Below are 25079 nucleotides of genomic sequence, written 5' to 3' on the forward strand. Positions count from 1 at the left end.
GCAGATGCTCCCGCTCCCTGCTCTCCTGCACACACACACACACACACACACACAGAGAGATCTCAACATCTCTATGTAAATCAGACAAACACATAGCTTGACACTGTGTGTGTGTGTGTGTGTGTTGTACCTGCTCCAGGTGTCTCTCTCTCAGGTTCTGTAGCTCCTGTTGATGTTCCTCCTTCAGCTGTTCTAGTTTCCTCCGGTGATCTCTCTCGACCTCCTCCCGGACTTCCTGCAGCACATCTGTGAGCTAAACACACATGAACACACACTCGTCAGGGCTGCATAATATCAGAAATATAATCCCAATATGGCTTAGTGCAGTTATCACATGACAAAGGCTGTGATTAAACAATATAAAGATCTGTGCAGTATTTCTGAGTGAAGCATGTGCTTTAACTTGTAATTAGAAGTGCTCATCAAACAGAGAAGGCTTTAAGGCTCAGTCTGGTGGTTTTCCGTCAAAAAAGTTGGATGACTAAACGTTTGAAACTGAAGAAATTAAGAAATTTTACAATTGTACCATAAAAAAGTATATTTAAAATTTTAGTTTTTGTCTTAAATACTAAATTCGTAGTTTACAGAAACAATGGATTAGTAATATTCAGTAATAATGCGTGTACATGTGTGTGTTGTACCTCTCTCTGGTACTCTACTAAAGGCTGTTCTGGTCGTGTCCTCCTCAAATCCTTCTGTGTGTCACTCAGTTTAGCCTGACAAACACAACAGAGTGTTAAACACACACACACACACACACACACTCTTGCACACACACCCACACCCACACACACCTGTAGTCTGATAGAGGTCAGCTGCTCCTCCTTCTTCTCTTGTAGCCGCCTCCTCTCTGCCCGGAGCTCCTCCTCTGACTCCTCCCTCAGGCACTCGAGGTCCCGCCTCCTCTGAGTCTCCACCCTCTCCTGCTCCGCCTCCAGCTCTGAACGCAGCTCCTGCAGCTTCACCTCATTCTCAAGCCTAAACACACATGTGGGATAGATGAGTGCATGCACTGATGGTGATATAGTGTGTGTGTGTGCACACTGATGGTGATAGTATGTGTGTGTGTGTGTGTGTGTGTGTGTGTGTGTGTGTGTTGATGGTGATATAGTGTGTGTGTGTGTACACTGATGGTGATATAGTGTTTGTGTGCAATGATGGTGATATAGTCTGTATGTGCATGCACTGATGGTAATATAGTGTGTGTGTGCACTGCTGGTGATAGAGTGTGTGCACTGCTGGTGATATAGTGTGTGCACTGCTGGTGATATAGTGTGTGCACTGCTGGTGATATAGAGTGTGTGTGTGCGTGTGTGCACTGCTGGTGATATAGAGTGTGCACTGCTGGTGATATAGTGTGTGTGTGTGCACTGATGGTGATATGGTGTGTGCGCTGCTGGTGATATAGAGTGTGCGCTGCTGGTGATATAGAGTGTGCGCTGCTGGTGATATAGTGTGTGTGTGTGCACTGATGGTGATATAGTGTGTGCACTGCTGGTGATATAGAGTGTGCACTGCTGGTGATATAGTGTGTGTGTGTGCACTGATGGTGATATGGTGTGTGCAATGCTGGTGATATAGAGTGTGCGCTGCTGGTGATATAGAGTGTGCGCTGCTGGTGATATAGAGTGTGCGCTGCTGGTGATATAGTGTGTGTGTGTGCACTGATGGTGATATGGTGTGTGCAATGCTGGTGATATAGAGTGTGCGCTGCTGGTGATATAGTGTGTGCACTGCTGGTGATATAGTGTGTGCACTGCTGGTGATATAGAGTGTGCGCTGCTGGTGATATAGAGTGTGTGCACTGCTGGTGATATAGTGTGTGCGTGTGTGCACTGCTGGTGATATAGAGTGTGCGTGTGTGCACTGCTGGTGATATAGTGTGTGCGTGTGTGCATTGCTGTGATATAGAGTGTGCGTGTGTGCACTGCTGGTGATATAGAGTGTGCGTGTGTGCACTGCTGGTGATATAGAGTGTGCGTGTGTGCACTGCTGGTGATATAGTGTGTGCGTGTGTGCACTGCTGGTGATATAGAGTGTGCGTGTGTGCGCTGCTGGTGATATAGAGTGTGCGTGTGTGCGCTGCTGGTGATATAGAGTGTGCGTGTGTGCACTGCTGGTGATATAGAGTGTGCGTGTGTGCACTGCTGGTGATATAGAGTGTGCGTGTGTGCACTGCTGGTGATATAGTGTGTGCGTGTGTGCACTGCTGGTGATATAGTGTGTGCGTGTGTGCACTGCTGGTGATATAGAGTGTGCGTGTGTGCACTGCTGGTGATATAGTGTGTGCGTGTGTGCACTGCTGGTGATATAGTGTGTGCGTGTGTGCACTGCTGGTGATATAGTGTGTGCGTGTGTGCACTGCTGGTGATATAGAGTGTGCGTGTGTGCACTGCTGGTGATATAGAGTGTGCGTGTGTGCACTGCTGGTGATATAGAATGTGCTCTGCTGGTGATATAGAGTGTGCGTTGCTGGTGATATAGAGTGTGTGCTGCTGGTGATATAGAGTGTGCGCTGCTGGTGATATAGAGTGTGTGCACTGCTGGTGATAGTGTGTGCGTGTGTGCACTGCTGGTGATATAGAGTGTGCACTGCTGGTGATATAGAGTGTGTGCACTGCTGGTGATAGTGTGTGCGTGTGTGCACTGCTGGTGATATAGAATGTGCGTGTGTGCACTGCTGGTGATATAGAGTGTGCACTGCTGGTGATATAGAGTGTGTGCACTGCTGGTGATATAGAGTGTGCGCTGCTGGTGATATAGTGTGTGCGTGTGTGCACTGCTGGTGATATAGTGTGTGCGTGTGTGCACTGCTGGTGATATAGAGTGTGCGTGTGTGCACTGCTGGTGATATAGAGTGTGCGTGTGTGCACTGCTGGTGATATAGAGTGTGTGCACTGCTGGTGATATAGTGTGTGCGTGTGTGCACTGCTGGTGATATAGAGTGTGCGTGTGTGCACTGCTGGTGATATAGTGTGTGCGTGTGTGCATTGCTGTGATATAGAGTGTGCGTGTGTGCACTGCTGGTGATATAGAGTGTGCGTGTGTGCACTGCTGGTGATATAGAGTGTGCGTGTGTGCACTGCTGGTGATATAGTGTGTGCGTGTGTGCACTGCTGGTGATATAGAGTGTGCGTGTGTGCGCTGCTGGTGATATAGAGTGTGCGTGTGTGCGCTGCTGGTGATATAGAGTGTGCGTGTGTGCACTGCTGGTGATATAGAGTGTGCGTGTGTGCACTGCTGGTGATATAGTGTGTGCGTGTGTGCACTGCTGGTGATATAGTGTGTGCGTGTGTGCACTGCTGGTGATATAGAGTGTGCGTGTGTGCACTGCTGGTGATATAGTGTGTGCGTGTGTGCACTGCTGGTGATATAGTGTGTGCGTGTGTGCACTGCTGGTGATATAGAGTGTGCGTGTGTGCACTGCTGGTGATATAGAGTGTGCGTGTGTGCACTGCTGGTGATATAGAATGTGCTCTGCTGGTGATATAGAGTGTGCGTTGCTGGTGATATAGAGTGTGTGCTGCTGGTGATATAGAGTGTGTGCTGCTGGTGATATAGAGTGTGCGCTGCTGGTGATATAGAGTGTGCACTGCTGGTGATATAGAGTGTGTGCACTGCTGGTGATAGTGTGTGCGTGTGTGCACTGCTGGTGATATAGAATGTGCGTGTGTGCACTGCTGGTGATATAGAGTGTGCACTGCTGGTGATATAGAGTGTGTGCACTGCTGGTGATATAGAGTGTGCGCTGCTGGTGATATAGTGTGTGCGTGTGTGCACTGCTGGTGATATAGAGTGTGCGTGTGTGCACTGCTGGTGATATAGAGTGTGCGTGTGTGCACTGCTGGTGATATAGAGTGTGCGTGTGTGCACTGCTGGTGATATAGAGTGTGCGTGTGTGCACTGCTGGTGATATAGAGTGTGCGCTGCTGGTGATATAGAGTGTGCGCTGCTGGTGATATAGAGTGTGCGTGTGTGCACTGCTGGTGATATAGAGTGTGCGTGTGTGCACTGCTGGTGATATAGAGTGTGCGTGTGTGCACTGCTGGTGATATAGAGTGTGCGTGTGTGCACTGCTGGTGATATAGAGTGTGCGTGTGTGCACTGCTGGTGATATAGAGTGTGCGTGTGTGCACTGCTGGTGATATAGAGTGTGCGCTGCTGGTGATATAGAGTGTGCGTGTGTGCACTGCTGGTGATATAGAGTGTGCGTGTGTGCACTGCTGGTGATATAGAGTGTGCGTGTGTGCACTGCTGGTGATATAGAGTGTGCGTGTGTGCACTGCTGGTGATATAGAGTGTGCGTGTGTGCGCTGCTGGTGATATAGAGTGTGCGTGTGTGCGCTGCTGGTGATATAGAGTGTGCGTGTGTGCACTGCTGGTGATATAGTGTGTGCGTGTGTGCACTGCTGGTGATATAGAGTGTGCGTGTGTGCACTGCTGGTGATATAGTGTGTGCGTGTGTGCATTGCTGTGATATAGAGTGTGCGTGTGTGCACTGCTGGTGATATAGAGTGTGCGTGTGTGCACTGCTGGTGATATAGAGTGTGCGTGTGTGCACTGCTGGTGATATAGTGTGTGCGTGTGTGCACTGCTGGTGATATAGAGTGTGCGTGTGTGCGCTGCTGGTGATATAGAGTGTGCGTGTGTGCGCTGCTGGTGATATAGAGTGTGCGTGTGTGCGCTGCTGGTGATATAGAGTGTGCGTGTGTGCACTGCTGGTGATATAGAGTGTGCGTGTGTGCACTGCTGGTGATATAGAGTGTGCGTGTGTGCACTGCTGGTGATATAGTGTGTGCGTGTGTGCACTGCTGGTGATATAGTGTGTGCGTGTGTGCACTGCTGGTGATATAGAGTGTGCGTGTGTGCACTGCTGGTGATATAGTGTGTGCGTGTGTGCACTGCTGGTGATATAGAGTGTGCGTGTGTGCACTGCTGGTGATATAGTGTGTGCGTGTGTGCACTGCTGGTGATATAGAGTGTGCGTGTGTGCGCTGCTGGTGATATAGAGTGTGCGTGTGTGCGCTGCTGGTGATATAGAGTGTGCGTGTGTGCGCTGCTGGTGATATAGTGTGTGCGTGTGTGCACTGCTGGTGATATAGAGTGTGCGTGTGTGCACTGCTGGTGATATAGAGTGTGCGTGTGTGCACTGCTGGTGATATAGAGTGTGCGTGTGTGCACTGCTGGTGATATAGAGTGTGCGTGTGTGCACTGCTGGTGATATAGAGTGTGCGCTGCTGGTGATATAGAGTGTGCGTGTGTGCACTGCTGGTGATATAGAGTGTGCGTGTGTGCACTGCTGGTGATATAGAGTGTGCGTGTGTGCACTGCTGGTGATATAGAGTGTGCGTGTGTGCACTGCTGGTGATATAGAGTGTGCGTGTGTGCGCTGCTGGTGATATAGAGTGTGCGTGTGTGCGCTGCTGGTGATATAGAGTGTGCGTGTGTGCGCAGCTGGTGATATAGAGTGTGCGTGTGTGCACTGCTGGTGATATAGAGTGTGCGTGTGTGCGCTGCTGGTGATATAGTGTGTGCGTGTGTGCACTGCTGGTGATATAGTGTGTGCGTGTGTGCACTGCTGGTGATATAGAGTGTGCGTGTGTGCACTGCTGGTGATATAGAATGTGCTCTGCTGGTGATATAGAGTGTGCGCTGCTGGTGATATAGAGTGTGCGCTGCTGGTGATATAGAGTGTGCGCTGCTGGTGATATAGAGTGTGCGCTGCTGGTGATATAGTGTGTGTGTGTGCACTGATGGTGATATGGTGTGTGCGCTGCTGGTGATATAGAGTGTGCGCTGCTGGTGATATAGTGTGTGCACTGCTGGTGATATAGTGTGTGCACTGCTGGTGATATAGAGTGTGCGCTGCTGGTGATATAGAGTGTGTGCACTGCTGGTGATATAGTGTGTGCGTGTGTGCACTGCTGGTGATATAGAGTGTGCGTGTGTGCACTGCTGGTGATATAGTGTGTGCGTGTGTGCATTGCTGTGATATAGAGTGTGCGTGTGTGCACTGCTGGTGATATAGAGTGTGCGTGTGTGCACTGCTGGTGATATAGTGTGTGCGTGTGTGCACTGCTGGTGATATAGAGTGTGCGTGTGTGCGCTGCTGGTGATATAGAGTGTGCGTGTGTGCGCTGCTGGTGATATAGAGTGTGCGTGTGTGCGCTGCTGGTGATATAGAGTGTGCGTGTGTGCACTGCTGGTGATATAGAGTGTGCGTGTGTGCACTGCTGGTGATATAGAGTGTGCGTGTGTGCACTGCTGGTGATATAGTGTGTGCGTGTGTGCACTGCTGGTGATATAGAGTGTGCGTGTGTGCACTGCTGGTGATATAGTGTGTGCGTGTGTGCACTGCTGGTGATATAGAGTGTGCGTGTGTGCACTGCTGGTGATATAGAGTGTGCGTGTGTGCACTGCTGGTGATATAGAATGTGCTCTGCTGGTGATATAGAGTGTGCGTTGCTGGTGATATAGAGTGTGTGCTGCTGGTGATATAGAGTGTGTGCTGCTGGTGATATAGAGTGTGCGCTGCTGGTGATATAGAGTGTGTGCACTGCTGGTGATAGTGTGTGCGTGTGTGCACTGCTGGTGATATAGAGTGTGCACTGCTGGTGATATAGAGTGTGTGCACTGCTGGTGATAGTGTGTGCGTGTGTGCACTGCTGGTGATATAGAATGTGCGTGTGTGCACTGCTGGTGATATAGAGTGTGCACTGCTGGTGATATAGAGTGTGTGCACTGCTGGTGATATAGAGTGTGCGCTGCTGGTGATATAGTGTGTGCGTGTGTGCACTGCTGGTGATATAGAGTGTGCGTGTGTGCACTGCTGGTGATATAGAGTGTGCGTGTGTGCACTGCTGGTGATATAGAGTGTGCGTGTGTGCACTGCTGGTGATATAGTGTGTGCGTGTGTGCACTGCTGGTGATATAGAGTGTGCGTGTGTGCACTGCTGGTGATATAGAGTGTGCGTGTGTGCACTGCTGGTGATATAGAGTGTGCGTGTGTGCACTGCTGGTGATATAGAGTGTGCGTGTGTGCACTGCTGGTGATATAGAGTGTGCGTGTGTGCACTGCTGGTGATATAGAGTGTGCGCTGCTGGTGATATAGAGTGTGCGTGTGTGCACTGCTGGTGATATAGAGTGTGCGTGTGTGCACTGCTGGTGATATAGAGTGTGCGTGTGTGCGCTGCTGGTGATATAGAGTGTGCGTGTGTGCGCTGCTGGTGATATAGAGTGTGCGTGTGTGCGCTGCTGGTGATATAGAGTGTGCGTGTGTGCGCTGCTGGTGATATAGAGTGTGCGTGTGTGCGCTGCTGGTGATATAGAGTGTGCGTGTGTGCACTGCTGGTGATATAGAGTGTGCGTGTGTGCACTGCTGGTGATATAGAGTGTGCGTGTGTGCACTGCTGGTGATATAGTGTGTGCGTGTGTGCACTGCTGGTGATATAGTGTGTGCGTGTGTGCACTGCTGGTGATATAGAGTGTGCGTGTGTGCACTGCTGGTGATATAGTGTGTGCGTGTGTGCACTGCTGGTGATATAGAGTGTGCGTGTGTGCACTGCTGGTGATATAGAGTGTGCGTGTGTGCACTGCTGGTGATATAGAATGTGCTCTGCTGGTGATATAGAGTGTGCGTTGCTGGTGATATAGAGTGTGTGCTGCTGGTGATATAGAGTGTGCGCTGCTGGTGATATAGAGTGTGTGCACTGCTGGTGATAGTGTGTGCGTGTGTGCACTGCTGGTGATATAGAGTGTGCACTGCTGGTGATATAGAGTGTGCGCTGCTGGTGATATAGAGTGTGCGTGTGTGCACTGCTGGTGATATAGAGTGTGCGTGTGTGCACTGCTGGTGATATAGAGTGTGCGTGTGTGCACTGCTGGTGATATAGAGTGTGCGTGTGTGCGCTGCTGGTGATATAGAGTGTGCGTGTGTGCGCTGCTGGTGATATAGAGTGTGCGTGTGTGCACTGCTGGTGATATAGAGTGTGCGTGTGTGCACTGCTGGTGATATAGAGTGTGCGTGTGTGCACTGCTGGTGATATAGTGTGTGCGTGTGTGCACTGCTGGTGATATAGTGTGTGCGTGTGTGCACTGCTGGTGATATAGAGTGTGCGTGTGTGCACTGCTGGTGATATAGTGTGTGCGTGTGTGCACTGCTGGTGATATAGAGTGTGCGTGTGTGCACTGCTGGTGATATAGAGTGTGCGTGTGTGCACTGCTGGTGATATAGAATGTGCTCTGCTGGTGATATAGAGTGTGCGTTGCTGGTGATATAGAGTGTGTGCACTGCTGGTGATAGTGTGTGCGTGTGTGCACTGCTGGTGATATAGAGTGTGCACTGCTGGTGATATAGAGTGTGTGCACTGCTGGTGATAGTGTGTGCGTGTGTGCACTGCTGGTGATATAGAATGTGCGTGTGTGCACTGCTGGTGATATAGAGTGTGCACTGCTGGTGATATAGAGTGTGTGCACTGCTGGTGATATAGAGTGTGCGCTGCTGGTGATATAGTGTGTGCGTGTGTGCACTGCTGGTGATATAGAGTGTGCGTGTGCGTGTGTGCACTGCTGGTGATATAGAGTGTGCGTGTGTGCACTGCTGGTGATATAGAGTGCGCACTGCTGGTGATATAGTGTGCGCGCTGCTGGTGATATAGAGTGTGTGCTGCTGGTGATATAGAGTGTGCGTGTGTGCACTGCTGGTGATATAGAGTGTGCACTGCTGGTGATATAGAGTGTGTGCACTGCTGGTGATAGTGTGTGCGTGTGTGCACTGCTGGTGATATAGAGTGTGTGCACTGCTGGTGATAGTGTGTGCACTGCTGGTGATATAGAGTGTGCGTGTGTGCACTGCTGGTGATATAGAGTGTGCGTGTGTGCACTGCTGGTGATATAGTGTGTGCGTGTGTGCACTGCTGGTGATATAGAGTGTGCGCTGCTGGTGATATAGAGTGTGCGCTGCTGGTGATATAGAGTGTGCGTGTGTGCACTGCTGGTGATATAGAGTGTGCGCTGCTGGTGATATAGAGTGTGTGCACTGCTGGTGATATAGTGTGTGCGTGTGTGCACTGCTGGTGATATAGAGTGTGCGTGTGTGCACTGCTGGTGATATAGAGTGTGCGTGTGTGCACTGCTGGTGATAAAGTGTGTGCGTGTGTGCACTGCTGGTGATATAGAGTGTGCGTGTGTGCACTGCTGGTGATAAAGTGTGTGCGTGTGTGCACTGCTGGTGATATAGAGTGTGCGTGTGTGCACTGCTGGTGATATAGAGTGTGTGTGCACTGCTGGTGATATAGAATGTGCACTGCTGGTGATATAGAGTGTGTGCACTGCTGGTGATATAGAGTGTGCGCTGCTGGTGATAAAGTGTGTGCGTGTGTGCACTGCTGGTGATATAGAGTGTGCGTGTGTGCACTGCTGGTGATATAGAGTGTGTGTGCACTGCTGGTGATATAGAGTGTGCACTGCTGGTGATATAGAGTGTGTGCACTGCTGGTGATATAGAGTGTGCGCTGCTGGTGATATAGAGTGTGCGTGTGTGCACTGCTGGTGATATAGAGTGTGCGTGTGTGCACTGCTGGTGATATAGAGTGTGCGTGTGTGCACTGCTGGTGATATAGAGTGTGCGTGTGTGCACTGCTGGTGATATAGAGTGTGCGTGTGTGCACTGCTGGTGATATAGAGTGCGCACTGCTGGTGATATAGTGTGCGCGCTGCTGGTGATATAGAGTGTGTGCTGCTGGTGATATAGAGTGTGCGTGTGTGCACTGCTGGTGATATAGAGTGTGCACTGCTGGTGATATAGAGTGTGCACTGCTGGTGATATAGAGTGTGTGCACTGCTGGTGATATAGAGTGTGTGCACTGCTGGTGATAGTGTGTGCGTGTGTGCACTGCTGGTGATATAGAGTGTGTGCACTGCTGGTGATAGTGTGTGCACTGCTGGTGATATAGAGTGTGCGTGTGTGCACTGCTGGTGATATAGAGTGTGCGTGTGTGCACTGCTGGTGATATAGTGTGTGCGTGTGTGCACTGCTGGTGATATAGAGTGTGCGCTGCTGGTGATATAGAGTGTGCGCTGCTGGTGATATAGAGTGTGCGTGTGTGCACTGCTGGTGATATAGAGTGTGCGCTGCTGGTGATATAGAGTGTGTGCACTGCTGGTGATATAGTGTGTGCGTGTGTGCACTGCTGGTGATATAGAGTGTGCGTGTGTGCACTGCTGGTGATATAGAGTGTGCGTGTGTGCACTGCTGGTGATAAAGTGTGTGCGTGTGTGCACTGCTGGTGATATAGAGCAGTGGTTCCCAAACTTTTCCATTCCACGACCCACCTAGACAAGTGTAATATATTTCACGACCCACCAAAATATTAAAAAAAAAAAAAAAACAACGAGTGAAATTACTTTAAACCTAATCTTACTTAAAATTTTTATGACAGAAATTAAGTATTTAAGAAAAATAACCATTTTATTTTAGAGTACAACTGAAAATTTCACTACAAATTTACAAGTTTTAATTTTTGTTTACTGGCGTTAAAATATGTAGTGTCCATAAAAACGTGAAGCAGGCTCACTCCAGTGAAGTGTGATCTGCGCTGCTGTGTTTTGTTGCATTCATGATCCTTCCGTGTGTGTCGGCGAGAACGGAGCACAATCCAACACTTTTTTAGAAAAGCATAAGAAGCAAAGCAGAACTATCTAAAACAGTTTGGAGATTAAAATAATTGTGAAATAGGTAAAAAAAGACCGATTGAACCTTTTAATGACATTGCTCTGAGACCTTCAAAACACGCAACGCACACGGACTTAATTGCAATTTGAAAATCACACTAAGGATATTGCAGTTCATTATTAATGTTGGTGGGCTATATCGTTGTGATGAGTGGGTTCCCAGTTCCCGCCTCCTTCTTCCTGTGATTGTGAAGATTTTAATGTTTTACACTGGTGCCGAAGCCAGGGAGGAAGGAGGGGCGCGCTGCCGAAGATCCTTCGCCGCTGGGGTGAATCCGCAGTGCCATCGAGCAGGGCGAAGGAGTCTGCCGCCGAGGGTGCTCGATGTGGTGGGCTGGAGTGAGTTGCCGGGGGGGGGGGGCGAACTCACTCCAGCCCACCGCCTCGATGACTCCTTCGTGGAAAGAGGTGGGAACCGGCGGACAATCAAACAAAGTTTTAATAACCAAATAAACACAAAACAGCGCGACAGCCCCTCTCGGATGACTGCCGTGCACAAATAAAAAACAAACACAAAATAAAACCCAGGCCTGGTCCTCTCTCGTCCTTCACTGTCATCGCTCCTCTTTTGTATCTTTCCGATCTCCTCCGTGGTTCTTGAGACCGGTGAGTGTTGCTCATTTCCCAATCACTCCACCGGCCTAGCTCTGTTCCCATGGCACTAGGCCCCGCCCCACTCGTCACATTCGTGCAGCCCTAGACTGAACTGTGTTAGTGTCTGTGTGTCATTGAAACGCAAAATTAGCTGCAGCCAAGTGACTTTGTGCGACCCACCTTGTTCCATTCCGTGACCCACGAGTGGGTCGCGACCCACAGTTTGAAAACCCCTGATATAGAGTGTGCGTGTGTGCACTGCTGGTGATAAAGTGTGTGCGTGTGTGCACTGCTGGTGATATAGAGTGTGTGTGCACTGATGGTGATAAAGTGTGTGCGTGTGTGCACTGCTGGTGATATAGAGTGTGCGTGTGTGCACTGCTGGTGATATAGAGTGTGTGTGCACTGATGGTGATAGAGTGTGTGCGTGTGTGCACTGCTGGTGATATAGAGTGTGCGTGTGTGCACTGCTGGTGATAAAGTGTGTGCGTGTGTGCACTGCTGGTGATATAGAGTGTGCGTGTGTGCACTGCTGGTGATAAAGTGTGTGCACTGGTGGTGATAAAGTGTGTGCACTGCTGGTGATATAGAGTGTGCGTGTGTGCACTGCTGGTGATAAAGTGTGTGCGTGTGTGCACTGCTGGTGATAAAGTGTGTGCACTGGTGGTGATAAAGTGTGTGCACTGCTGGTGATATAGAGTGTGTGTGCACTGATGGTGATAGAGTGTGCACTGCTGGTGATATAGTGTTCACTGATGGTGATATAGAGTGTGCGTGTGTGTGTGTACCTGATCCGTTGTAGTTGTGTGTGCATTTCCTTGTTCATCCGCTCCTCCTCGTCTCGTCTCTTTTGGAGTATCTGCTCCTTCAGAACCCTGAAACACACACGTGATCGGCGTCATGTGATCTGCTACATTGAGACGGTGAGTTTGATCAACATCCTGATCGTCGGCTTGGCGTTACACGCTTCTACAGCACATCTACCCACAATGCAGTAGTGACTGACCTGAGCTGCTCAGCGCTCTCCTCCTTCATCCGGCGCTCCTCTTCCCCCTCATCCTTCATCAGAGCGTCTCTGAGCAGCTGCAGTCTCCTCTGTATCTCCTCCATCAGTCTGCCCCTCTCCTCCTCCATCTGTTTCTCTGCATCCTCCTCCAGTCTCTTCCTCTCCTCTTCCCGTCTCCTCTCCTCTTCCTCCATTTCTTCACGTCTCTTCCTCTCGTCCCCTTCTCGTTCCGGTCTCCTCCTCTCCTCTTCCTCCCTCTCTTCTCGTCTCTTCCTCTCCTCTTCCTCCCTCTCTTCCAGTCTCTTCCTCTCCTCTTCCTCCCTCTCTTCTTGTCTCTTCCTCTCGTCCCCTTCTCGTTCTTGTTTCTCTCGGTCAGTGGTGTCGGTTCTGCTGCGGGAGGGCGGAGATCTCTGGTCATGTGATGAGGTGCTGATGATGTCATCTGCGGATGTGGAAGCAGCGTAGCGTGACGGCGGCGTCTCAGCTAACGTCACGTTTTCAAGCAGACGTCTGAGAGGAGACACACATCGTCATTTTCACTCACTAAGAACCGAAACCATTTTAAAAAAAACATTTAAAAAGTACCTTTCATTATAAATAAAATAAACATTAACTGAAATTACAGCAAATTGCATATTCTGTTCAGTTAGGGTTCAGTCATCTGGTATACAATGCTCATGCTCATCCCTATATACATCATCATCATCACACACCGGTCTGCAGAATCAGAGACGTCCACACAGCGGTCCACATATGCCTCACCCTTCACTTCCTTCCTGTCCTGAGAGACACGAATACAAAAAGAGAGACTGAATGAGTCTTTAAGCCTGTCGAGTTGGGAATATAAAGGTGTGTGTGTGTGTGTGTGTGTGTGTGTGTGTTACCACTGCAGGTGACAGATCCAGCAGATCAAACACATTCTCTGAGAGTTTGGAGCGGAAACCAGCCTGAGGAAACACACAAAGAGTGAAATATAAGTGTGAGAGTGTGTGTGTTTGAGAGTGTGTGTGTGTGTGTGTGTGTGTGAGTGAGAGTGAGTGTGTGTGTGTGTGTGTGTGTGTGTGTGTGTGAGAGTGAGTGTGAGAGGTCATACCTGTACATTATCAGCGGATGAGAGCGACGCAGCTGCTCCACCATCCTCAGACTCCTGTCACAGAACAGCACATGATGTCAGACACACGTACATCAGCGCACACACACACACACACTCTCCATAGGTGTAATGGTTTTAATACTGTACAAACTGTATTTTTTAATCGCTCTACACAAACTCCTAACACCTAAACCTACTCCTCACAGAATACTTTCTGCATTTTTACAATCTCAAAAAACTAGTTCTCTATGATTTATAAGCTTCTGTGCCCAGAGATCAATATTTATGTCCGCTGTGACAAGTCCCCATGAGTCTGTGTGTATTTAGGTTTCATCCCCACCAGTGTAGACACACACACACACACACACACAGAGCAGTACGTGGAGAGGATGCTGGGAGATTCTGCTGCAGAGAGGAGCTCTGATTGGCTGTGGCCGGCTGCTTAAACTAGTCTTACTAGTTAGTCATTTTATTTCTTTCTTCAAGACTGTTCATAACAAGTCAGTTTCATAAAAGGGGTAAACTGGTCTAATTACCTCTTGACTAACTGTTAGACTAGTTCTTAAGTCACTGTGTTTATGCAGCGGATCTGATCCTTCAGAGAGCCTGTTCCTGATAGGTGCTCTTGATGTCACATGACAATGCTGAGACACACCTCCTCTCTGCAGTGAATCACTGACACACAAACACAGAACGAACGAATCACGAATCAGCCTCCAGAGGTTGATGAACACAGACTCCAGCGCTGCATGTGTCAGGACGGAGCGAAGCACCCAAACACAAACACAGACGGGATGTGGGCGGGGCTTGTGGGCAGGGGCGGAGTACTCAGTCCTACCTCACTGGACACTGGATTCCACTGAGGCAGAGACTTCCCTGCTTTACTGCGTGTGATTTGAGGACGAGAGCGGTTATTCTGAAAGTGTTCGATCTCACACACCTCTGCTCTCTCTCTCTGCTCATCCTCATGCTCGGAAACACTCTCCTCCTCTTCCTCACAGGACACACTTCTCACAGCCTCGTCTTCTCTGTTTTCAGTTCTACCGTCCTGTCTGTGCGTTTCATCCGGTTCTTCTCTTTCAATTAGCTCTTCCACGTTTCCATCATCTTTACTCCCAGCCTGATCTTTCTCTTCTCCTGTCCTCTCCTCCTCCTCAGGACTATTAAATCTCTCAATCTGTTCATCATCCTCAGTCTCTTCCTCATCTGACTGTTTCTTCTTTTCCTTCATCTGCTCGTCTTCCTCTCGGCCGATGGATGCCGCAACAACTGGGGTCAGAGGTCGTGAAGCTGCTGTGGAACAAAGGTGATGTCCACGCAACGAGTCCTTACAGTGAGGGATGGAGTTAGAGACAGACGGGTGTGAGGTCACATGGAGATCCCTCAAACACAGGCGTATTATCAACAAAGACACACAGAAAACGAGCAGAAGGAGAGAGAGAGAGAGAGAGAGAGAGAGAGAGAGAGAGAGAGACACACACAGGTACCTCTGAAGGAGCTTCTGGACTGTGATCCCTGGACAGGGCCAAATCCTGTAGTTCAGGTTCTGTTCTTTCTTCAGGAGGAACCGTCACACTGACCTCACTGTCCTGAGACACACACACACACACACACCATCAGTCAAGGCTTTGAACACACTGATCTGATTGTGTTTATGCTACTCATGCTCTTATGAACAGGGGTGCGCAGTCCTGCAGAGTTTTGTTCCATCTCACACACACACACAGTGTAGTTTTCAGATGAGCCTGAAGGACTAGATTAGCTGGATGAGTCTGACACCCCGTGATTTACCTTTGACCTGAAAGCTTCTGCTGAAGTGTGTGTGTTCACCTCGTACTGCAGTCCCGATCCCAGAGCGTCCAGATCCAGATGGAGGTTCTGCAGGAGTCCGGCTGAGTCCCGCGGCCTCTAACACACACACACACACAGTCAGATCTGATCCAGCGGTCAGTGTGTGTGTGTTTGTGTTTCAGACTCACCTCTTCCTCAGATATCTCCTCGTCTTCCTCAGCGCTCCTCTCCTCCTGAACGCTCCTGACAGCAGCAGCCTAACACACACACACACACACACACACACCAGCAGCAATCAACATCATAATTACAACTCAATACATTTATAATCCTGTCAGATTCCTGACGCTTTACCCTGAGAGAGGTTTTGAGCGGCTGGAGCCCAGATCCTCTGAGAGGAGCGACAGGAGCCTCAGAGAGACCACGGAGAGGAGCGAGAGGAGCCAACACCTGCAGAGAAAGAGAGATTTATCATTCACATTAGAATGATTTCTGAAGATCATGTGACACTGAAGACTGGAGGAATGATGCTGAAAATACAGCGGAGCATCACAGAAATACATTACACTTTAACACAGATTCACACTGAAAACAAGTGTTTTACATTAGAGTAATATTTCACTGTTTTTACTGTATTTTTGATCAGATAAACACAGCTCTGGTGAGCAGAAGAGACGTCTGTATGCTCCTGTAAGATGATGTTCTCACCCCAGGAGCTCTGACTTCCTCCAGCTCTTTCCTCTTGTCCTTCTTCTTGTCTTTCTTGTCCTTCTTCTTCTTCTTGTCTTTGTCTCTCTTCAGGGCGCTGGGGGCTGTGGCGTGTTGGTTGCGCTCGCGCTCCTGCTCCACCAGCTGTCTGTAGTGTTCATCACACGGATGATCCCAGGTGGACTGACCGGTGGAGAAGTTAAAGTAGTACACCTCACCGCTGACGTCCTGACTGAACACACACACACAGACTCACTTCCTGTCCCCATGTGAAAACATGTGCATGTGTAATCCAAGCATGTGTTACCATGGTTTCCACTCGGTCGGCAGCGGTGCCACCATCCCCTCTCTGGCCAGCCACAGCAGCTCAGGCTCACGCTCGGGGTCGATACCGATCTCCACCGCGTACTCATGGATCTCTGACACACACACACACACACACATGGACCTTCAGCACGCGTGTTCTCATGACACACCAACAAACACCAGCATTTACTCTCCTCATATCACTTCAAACCTGTATGACTGACTTTTCTCATTGAAACATGATTTGAAGATATTCTGAAGAATGTTGGGAACCAAAAAACATTAGACTTCCATTATATGAACAAAAACGTTGAGACATTTCTCCAAATATCTGCTTCTATATTACACCGAAGAAAGAAGTGCTGTCATACAGGTTTAATTGTGTGTGTGTGCGTGTGCATGAGTGAGAGTGTGTGTGCGTGTGCATGAGTGAGAGAATGAGTGAGTGTTATGTGTATGTCTGTGTGTGTGAGAGTGAATGAGCATGTGCATGAGTGAGAGAGTGTGTGTGTGTGTGTGTGTGAGAGAGTGAGTGAGTGTGTGTCTGTGTGTGAGAGTGAGTGTGGGTCTGTGTGTGAGCATGTGTGTGTGTGTGTGTGTGTGAGAGTGAGTGAGTGAGTGAGTGAGTGAGTGAGTGAGTGAGTGTGTGTGAGTGAGTGTGTGTTTGTGCCCGTGTGGGAGAGTGAGACTGTGTGCCTGCCTGTGTGAGAGAGTGAGTGAGTGTGGGTCTGTGTGTGAGCATGTGTGTGTGTGTGTGTGTGTGTGTGTGTGTGTGAGTGAGTGTGTGTTTGTGCCCGTGTGGGAGAGTGAGACTGTGTGCCTGCCTGTGTGAGAGAGTGAGTGAGTGTGGGTCTGTGTGTGAGCATGTGTGTGTGTGTGTGAGTGAGTGTGTGTTTGTGCCCGTGTGGGAGAGTGAGACTGTGTGCCTGCCTGTGTGAGAGAGTGAGTGAGTGTGGGTCTGTGTGTGAGCATGTGTGTGTTTGTGTGTGTGTGTGTGTGTGAGTGAGTGTGTGTTTGTGCCCGTGTGGGAGAGTGAGACTGTGTGCCTGCCTGTGTGAGAGAGTGAGTGAGTGTGTGTCAGCTCTGTAGTGTAACCTTGCTCTGAAGGGATGTAGTTCTCATCATAGTCTTCCTCCAGCACCAGTTGATCTCCGATGCGCAGCCCCGTGGTCGTCATGGTGACGGCGGCGTGACAAGAGCGCGCACTGGAGCGGCTACTGGCCTTCAATTGATTTCACTAAATTACTTCAAATTTAAATTTCACAAACACACCACATCACGCAAATAACGTTATTACCGATAAAATAACTGCTTATTAAATTCACCCTTCATAATATCGACAGCGAGCGGTTTGTGTTCACCTCAGAAACACGGTCGAATCGCTGTTCTTTGATAATAATAACCATGTCAAAACATATAAAAAGGGCTTTAGTTAAGATCGGTCTAATTAAAATACAAGCCTGAACAAATACATTAAACGACTAACGTTACATAAAAATATATAAAAACAAATCATCAGTAAACACAAAGTTAAAAAGTGAGTGTCGCGCTTGTTAATGATCAAATACAATCATTTTAATAATAATAACTGATTATTTAACGCGATTAGTTTAATCCTCACCTGCTCTCGGATCCCACGGCCTCATTTAAAAATCGGTTTTAAAATCATTGTGTGATTGTACAGCTTCAGGTCTCGAATATTTAATGATTTCAGAGGATTTTCTGAATTTTAAACAGAAAGTTTAAAATCCGAGGCGCGTCTCCAGAGCACAGCAACAGACCGGAACATGAAGGCGCGCTTCACAATAAAAGTCCCTCAGCGACGCATGCGCGTACACGCCATAACGAATATACAACTAAACATGTAAACTATTTTTATTTTAATGATTATAAAATAAGTTAGGTATCCCAAAGCTTCTAAGACAGTAGCGTGAACTTTCCAATACTTTTATTATAATATATCAACTATAATAAATAATTATTTAAGAGCTCTTTTGTAGCATTGCTACCGGATTTAACATGTCTTCTATTATTTCAGGTAAACAGAAATAGCAAAAACACCACCAGAGAGTGAGAAAACATACAACATAGTTTATTAATGTGCTTTGTTACACCATACACACCAATATAATTATTCACACTTGGCTTTAATATATCAGAAATACATATGGAAAATGTTAAGAATATTAGGCAAGCCTTAAATAGAAAATAAATAAATACCAGTGTCAAACAAACAAACAAAAAAACAGGCAAGAAGTTTGTGACATTCATGATGGTCCTCTTGAAACCGACACAAAACAAAAAGCAATCCAGTTGACATACAAAACATCCGGCTGATCTGATTTAGTTTAGTCTCCAAACACATCCTCAGTTCAGATTCAGTGCTGCCGTTTCTGGAACATCTTTAACATTGTCAGAGTTTATACAAGCATTTCTAATAGACCTGTTGTTGTAGATTCACTCGTTGTTGTTGTTTTTCAATGAGGTTTCAGTAGTTGAAAATACTCAAATATTTGGTTTCTAGATTAAATAAACCACTAAAACACACTAATTGTGGGATTACAATGAAACACAGAAATCGAAAATTAAAAACAAAAGCAATGGAGTGGAAAGAATGATGAATGAATGAGCGTTTCTGACGCTCAGATGGAAAACCAGAGAATCCGGAGTCAAACTCTAAACGCTGTGCAGGAGTGTGTGTGATGAAGAGAAAGATCGAGATCCCTGACTCTAAAAGCTGCATTCGCCTCACAACAAACCCAGTCCGTTAAAGAACGACAACCATAGCGATAGCTTTTAATAATCACTCTAACTCCGAGAGAACAGCATGCCAGATCACAACAGAGAAAACGATTTCAGCTGATGAACGATAAAAACACTGACAGCCAATCAGAATCCACCAAAGTCACAGCGCTTGAGAATTTAAAGAGACAGCACACCCTTAAAATAAACGGACCGTTAATTGTGTGCGCGCTAAGATGATTAAAAAAAAAGTCCATTAATATAAGTTCTGGATAAAAATGACACCTAATATGGTTTAAAAATGGACATTCAATGGTCAGCGTAAGGGTTACGTCATCGTTATAGTCAGTGTAGGGCAGCACAATTATTGCAAAGATCATAACTGTTGATTATTCCCTTGAAATTGTAATTGCGATTGTTAATTACGCATATAACAATTTACACTAAATGATGTTTATACCATTGTTTGATGCAACTGCATGCCTTATTCTTATATGAAAATAAAGAAGCTGAAAAACTTTGTACGTTTCTACAGTTTTAACCCTCGAATGTCAACCATACATCGAATTGGTTTCTTTAAATCATAAAAAAAATAAAAATATGAATGGTGTTATAATGTTATACTAAAACTAAAAATTAAAACAATGACAAAACCTTAAGATAACATATGGAAAGAGAAGGACGCAGAATAACAGGAGAGGACTTCGAACGATTGCGTAATTGTGCAGCCCTAGTCAGTGTTATAATCATTGTTACAGTTATAGTTCTCGGCCTGAACAGGTCTTAACTCCCTCGTCTTGAGAACGATGATAAATACAGAATACAGATTCAGTGTTACTCAGTTAATTGTCATAACGAAGAGCTAACAGCGTTCAGCGCTCACAGTGAGTAGCGTGGGGAAGGCACTGGTGTGGTTCTATCAGGGCACGTGTGGTCAGTCGGTCAGTCCCAGCAGGTGTCCAGTCTGCGGATGCGCACGCGCTGCTTGTAGTGGTACTCCTTCAGGTGCTCCTTCAGAGCGCTGGGCAGCGGCAGAGCGCTGATGCCGTCGTACGAGGTTCTGCTGCTGATGACGGCGCGGCAGATGCGCTGCAGGCTGAAGGGCTGCGAGCGGTGGATGGGGTTCGACAGCAGCGGCTCGAAGAACATGCAGGAGTTGGGGTCTTTATAGTGCTCCAGCAGGCCGGTGACGGTGGGAGCGTGGAACACACTGGGGTCGTGCACGTCGAAGCTGAAGTTATGGTTCCACTGCTCGATGCGTGCATGCAGCGAGCGTCCGTACCTCCGGAAGCTGACCGAGAACAGGTAGTCTTCCTGAGCAGAGTCACGCAGGAGGAACGTTCCTTCGGGTTTACCTTCCAGCAGTGTTTCGGCTTGGTATCGGTCCATGACGCCCCAGTAGCACGGCAGGTTAGTGATCCGAAGCAGATCAGGGACTAGACAGTGGATGTAGTCGATCTGTGTGTGGATGCGATGGAATCCGTCGAGTGATTTGGGACTGTCCGGCTGAACTACAGGCGCGGTGGTGAGGGAGCGTGAGGACGGAGACGCAGCGGTCGAGTCCGGGTCAGACGGTGTGCTGGACGCAGTGACCTCATCCAGCGTCTCCAAACAGCTCTGCAGGAGCAGCGTCGCACGCTCGTCTCCGGCTAACTCATTCATCCCGGGAGCTAGTTTGGGTCCGAGCTTGTACAGCGGGTTGATTTGCGCCGTCACTTCGAAGGTGTGTATCTGAGCGTTGGGTGGAGGTTCGACTCCCTGCTCGATGCTAATCCGGCGTCTCTCTCGTAAGCGGTCGTCCTCGTCCTCCACAGCAAGCGTGGGTCGGGAGTCTAGAACCGGAGCTTGAGAGATGGGAGCTGTGTGCTGTTTGATAAGGTACCACTTCTGCGCCAGGTCCGAGCCGGCAGGGAACGGACAGCTGTCCAGCATGAGCTCGCTGAGGAGGATCTTACGCCTGGAGGACGGCGAGGGGGACAGGACCTGGCTCTGGGTCTTGATGGGGAAACACTGGCCCACTGCGTCCTGGATCTTCTGGCGGAGCGTCCTGCTGCTCCTGGAGTCAGAGCCGAGGGAGTGTTTGGTAGAGACCGGTTCGGACAGCAGGGATCCGGACGATCCCAGGACCTGAGAGGACGAGCTGGACTCCAGCAGATCTCCGTACTGGAAGCCGTCGCTCAAGGGCCGCTCCGAGGTCAGGTCATGCGACGGGTGGCTCTTCTTCTTTCCTGTCCTGCTCTTCCGCCTCCCTCCGTCTCGTCTCTCCTCAGAGCGGCTCTGACGCACTTTGGGCCGCGCGCCGCGCTCCCGCTCCTTCCCACGATCCCCTGCTTCCTCCGGCAGAGACATGACTCTGTGGATGTGTTCGTTCAGCTGCGCTCCATGCTTTCAGTCTGTGGAGAAAACAGATAAACCATTTCCCCTCTGAGACTAAACGCGAGAACAGCTCGCTGAACGAACGCTTGTTTCTGATCGTGTTTATTCTGTACTGTACTGTTTCAGTTTAGTTTATCTTTCGTGAATAGATGTGAAATCTCAATGCAGTGACATTCAGAATAATATTAATACTAATAATATTATTACTAAAACTATAAATATGAATTCCAAAACATGAATCAATATTATAATAGTATATTAATAAATACTAAACTAAGACACTCACCCTCAGCAGTCTCTGGCATTTATTACAAGTGACTTTGATCCTCTTCTTTTGAATAAAATTGAATAAAAAAGGAATGAATGTCAAACAAACATGAGCCAGTTCCTCGATGTTTAAAGGATATTTCCAGAGAGCTGCGTGAATCAGAGCGATATCAGTGATATACCGCGGTAATACTACATTAACGGTACTCACAGACACTACTGTAATATCAGCAGAAGATCCACGCAGCGCTGCTTCTGAACCAACACGGACTTTAATCAACCATGAAGTCCCTTTAATTACTCAACTTTAATCAAAAGAGTCGCTTGGACTCGAGCTAACCTATGGCGCTAACTCACACAGCCGCAGAGGTGACTTCACTTCCTGTTCCTCTTCCGACAACCGACCGTACATATATATATCTGTACTGAGGTTTTACCGCTGAAATTGGGATCAGTAATTATTGTGATTATTTATTTCATGATTCAGATGACTTAATGAACATCGTTTTTAAAATTTAAATTAAATGCCGATGTTAAGGAGGTTAAATGTGGACGTTTATCTTGGAACGCGGGCGCAAGCGCGCATACCCGGAAGTGGCGCTTCAACTCGATAGGATTCACTAGAAGCTGTTCCTGCTGCATTTCACTGTTAACTCTGTTTATTTAATTAGTCGATCACATCCACACAGCCGCTCGCTCATTACAGGAGAGGTTGGGAGCGCGCACAAGCTCGTTCACGGATTCAAGGTGGTTTATTACAGATGGACTCTCTGTTGTTGTTGTTGTCTGAGGACGATGATGATGATGATGATGATGATGTCTGTAGGTGTCAAGATGATGATGATGTCTGTAGGTGTCAAGATGATGATGATGTCTGTAGATTAAGATGCTGATGATGTCTGTAGGTGTCAGGATGTGTGATGATGAAGATGATGTCTGTAGATTAAGATGCTGATGATGTCTGTAGGTGTCAGGATGTGTGATGATGAAGATGATGTCTGTAGATTAAGATGCTGATGATGTCTGTAGGTGTCAGGATGTGTGATGATGAAGATGATGTCTGTAGATTAAGATGCTGATGGTGTCTGTAGGTGTCAGGATGTGTGATGATGAAGATGATGATGATGGTGTCTGTAGGTGTCAGGATGTGTGATGATGATGATGAAGATGCTGATGATGTCTGTAGGTGTCAGGATGTGTGATGATGATGATGAAGATGATGTCTGTAGGTGTCAGGATGTGTGATGATGATGATGATGATGATGATGATGTCTGTAGGTGTCAGGATGTGTGATGATGATGATGAAGATGATGATGATGTCTGTAGGTGTCAGGATGTGTGATGATGATGATGAAGATGTCTGTAGGTGTCAGGATGTGTGATGATGATGATGAAGATGATGTCTGTAGGTGTCAGGATGTGTGATGATGATGATGTCTGTAGGTGTCAGGATGTGTGATGATGATGATGTCTGTAGGTGTCAGGATGTGTGATGATGATGATGAAGATGATGTCTGTAGGTGTCAGGATGTGTGATGATGATGATGTCTGTAGGTGTCAGGATGTGTGATGATGATGATGTCTGTAGGTGTCAGGATGTGTGATGATGAAGATGCTGATGGTGTCTGTAGGTGTCAGGATGTGTGATGATGAAGATGCTGATGGTGTCTGTAGGTGTCAGGATGTGTGATGATGAAGATGAAGATGATGTCTGTAGGTGTCAGGATGTGTGATGATGATGATGTCTGTAGGTGTCAGGATGTGTGATGATGATGATGTCTGTAGGTGTCAGGATGTGTGATGATGATGATGAAGATGATGTCTGTAGGTGTCAGGATGCTGTGTGAGCTGCTGTTGTCCTCGATCTGGTTCCTGATCGTCATCTTCTGGCTGGAGACCATCAGTGTTTGGCTCTTCCTGTGTCTCTACTATCAGGACCGGGTTTTCTATCACTGGGGTTCAGGGTGAGTCCAGTGCTCACTCATCTATTAATTATATTTAATCATTTAAAATTAAAAATTTAAATAATAACTATAATTTTATTATTATTACTAATCATTTATATTCATATTAGTTGGCTTCATAAAAACACAGTAGTGTGAACGTGATGCAGACTGAGACACTATCACAGTTTTTCACAATATTTTACTTTGTTCAGTTACGCTGTAAAATCAAGTGTGAGCCAGTGTTCTTCTGATCTCCCGTCTGTGAGGAGGACAGTCACAATTCAACACAAAGATGTCTTTAATATCTTATCTGTGGTGCTCTTGTGAAAGCATGTCTTGTTTTGTGTGCAGTGAGTCTGCGGGTGACCCCGATCAGTTCCTCTATGTGTTGAGCAGGTGAGCTTTAGTTCTGCTTTTGATACTGAAAGATAAAGAAAACCTTCCTTTACTGCAAACCCTGCTCATCTTCTCCTACAGAATTGACCTTTCTGCGCACATGCAGACCTGAGGAAGTGATGTCATCGCACGAGAGCCAGGTCACATGAGGGGACACGAGGGGGGTCAGAGGTCAGCAGATGCCCGTGACATCAGAGAGTGATGGTTCTGCAGGCGGATGGAGTCGAGGGATTCAGCAGAAACACACTGAACATGAGCAGTGTGCCGCAGGAACATCAGACGCTTTAGGTTTCTTCACACGATCAGTGACAAACCCTTACCTGACTGAGTTTAACCAGCTCATCTCTTTAACTAGCTGAGGCTTCATAAACATTAACATCTCCGGATGAATGATTATCTAACTACTGTTCTGTCTATTTTTGTACCAGTTTATCTTTTTTACCTAATAAAAATAAATCTGTTTTAAATAGAGTTTTCTGAGGTTTCTTTTTTACACTGAACAAAAACAAGCACAAATCTCTTTTCATTGCACGTTACAAGTGTGTTCACATTAGTTAATGCACAAAATATCATGAGTTACGAAGCATTTATAAATCTGGTTTGTTGTTAAATCACGTGTGGTCACGTTTGTTTTTAATGTTTAACATTTTCTTCTTTACTGTATGAAATAACACCATGGAATCACAATTAACGAATAAAGCAAACAGAATGCATTATATGTCACCTAAAAACAAGAATGCATCAGTTTTTAATGATCTTACATTACTAAAATAAACAATTCTGTTCATATAACTGCTCTACATCAATTAACACTGATGTACTGTATTCCTCAAAATCAATAAAAACAGTCGAATGCAAACATGTTAAATAACACAAATACCCTTTATGTGTCTAATTCCATTTTATTAACCATTAGCGGCTGACCTTCTATGACCCGATTCAACTATACTAATGAGTTTTTTTTTTTTTTTTGATAAATATAACATTTGTTTCTCTGTTGTTGTTGTTTCTAAGAAACAGGAAAAGTAGCGTAACGCATTACTTTCCATAAAACGTAACATAATTAGTTACTTTTTAGTATTAACGCGATATTGTAACGCATTAGTTTTAAAAGTATCTTC

The 25079-nt window shown here is 47.2% G+C and overlaps 2 protein-coding genes across 6 annotated transcripts in view; both read right to left on the bottom strand.

Annotated features, from left to right (window-relative positions):
* The window catches only part of LOC132137537 (centrosomal protein of 164 kDa-like), a 24859-nt gene extending 6816 nt beyond the window's left edge, over window positions 1-18043 (bottom strand). The window contains exons 1-18 of one of the 4 annotated variants that reach the window (XM_059547578.1): window positions 17852-18042; window positions 17326-17452; window positions 16232-16343; window positions 15925-16156; window positions 15571-15666; window positions 15405-15473; window positions 15256-15333; window positions 14913-15014; window positions 14264-14752; window positions 13426-13479; window positions 13217-13279; window positions 13046-13113; window positions 12333-12842; window positions 12115-12201; window positions 795-978; window positions 642-716; window positions 131-253; window positions 1-25 (exon numbers count right to left, since the gene is read on the bottom strand). The exon at window positions 1-25 is cut by the window's left edge and continues 119 nt beyond it. In XM_059547578.1, coding sequence (XP_059403561.1) covers window positions 1-25; window positions 131-253; window positions 642-716; window positions 795-978; window positions 12115-12201; window positions 12333-12842; window positions 13046-13113; window positions 13217-13279; window positions 13426-13479; window positions 14264-14752; window positions 14913-15014; window positions 15256-15333; window positions 15405-15473; window positions 15571-15666; window positions 15925-16156; window positions 16232-16343; window positions 17326-17407 — 2449 coding nt within the window. In that variant the 5' untranslated portion in view covers window positions 17408-17452; window positions 17852-18042. Of the gene's footprint in view, window positions 26-130; window positions 254-641; window positions 717-794; window positions 979-12114; window positions 12202-12332; window positions 12843-13045; window positions 13114-13216; window positions 13280-13425; window positions 13480-14263; window positions 14753-14912; window positions 15015-15255; window positions 15334-15404; window positions 15474-15570; window positions 15667-15924; window positions 16157-16231; window positions 16344-17325 lie in introns of all 4 variants that reach the window. The other 3 variants (XM_059547580.1, XM_059547579.1, XM_059547581.1) reach the window with 3 other exon arrangements.
* A 1191-nt stretch (window positions 18044-19234) lies between these two features.
* Window positions 19235-22014, bottom strand: LOC132137543 (suppressor of cytokine signaling 5-like). 2 transcript variants are annotated; one of them, XM_059547589.1, is made up of 3 exons: window positions 21812-22014; window positions 21635-21674; window positions 19235-21365 (listed from the first exon to the last, which is right to left on the bottom strand). In XM_059547589.1, exon 3 carries the CDS (start codon window positions 21319-21321, stop codon window positions 19915-19917), a length of 1407 nt encoding a protein of 468 aa, XP_059403572.1. In that variant the 5' UTR covers window positions 21322-21365; window positions 21635-21674; window positions 21812-22014; the 3' UTR covers window positions 19235-19914. The 2 variants fall into 2 exon arrangements, with proteins under 2 accessions (XP_059403572.1, XP_059403571.1); XM_059547588.1 differs by having other exon boundaries at window positions 21635-22014.
* Between the last annotated feature and the right edge of the window lie 3065 nt (window positions 22015-25079).

Source organism: Carassius carassius, unplaced genomic scaffold (assembly GCF_963082965.1).
Source record: "Carassius carassius unplaced genomic scaffold, fCarCar2.1 SCAFFOLD_105, whole genome shotgun sequence".
NCBI lineage: Eukaryota > Metazoa > Chordata > Actinopteri > Cypriniformes > Cyprinidae > Carassius > Carassius carassius.

Coding starts and splice junctions, on each gene's coding strand:
- LOC132137543 (XM_059547589.1), bottom strand. CDS start 21,321: ATGTCTCTGCCGGAGGAAGCAGGGGATCGTGGGAAGGAGCGGGAGCGC.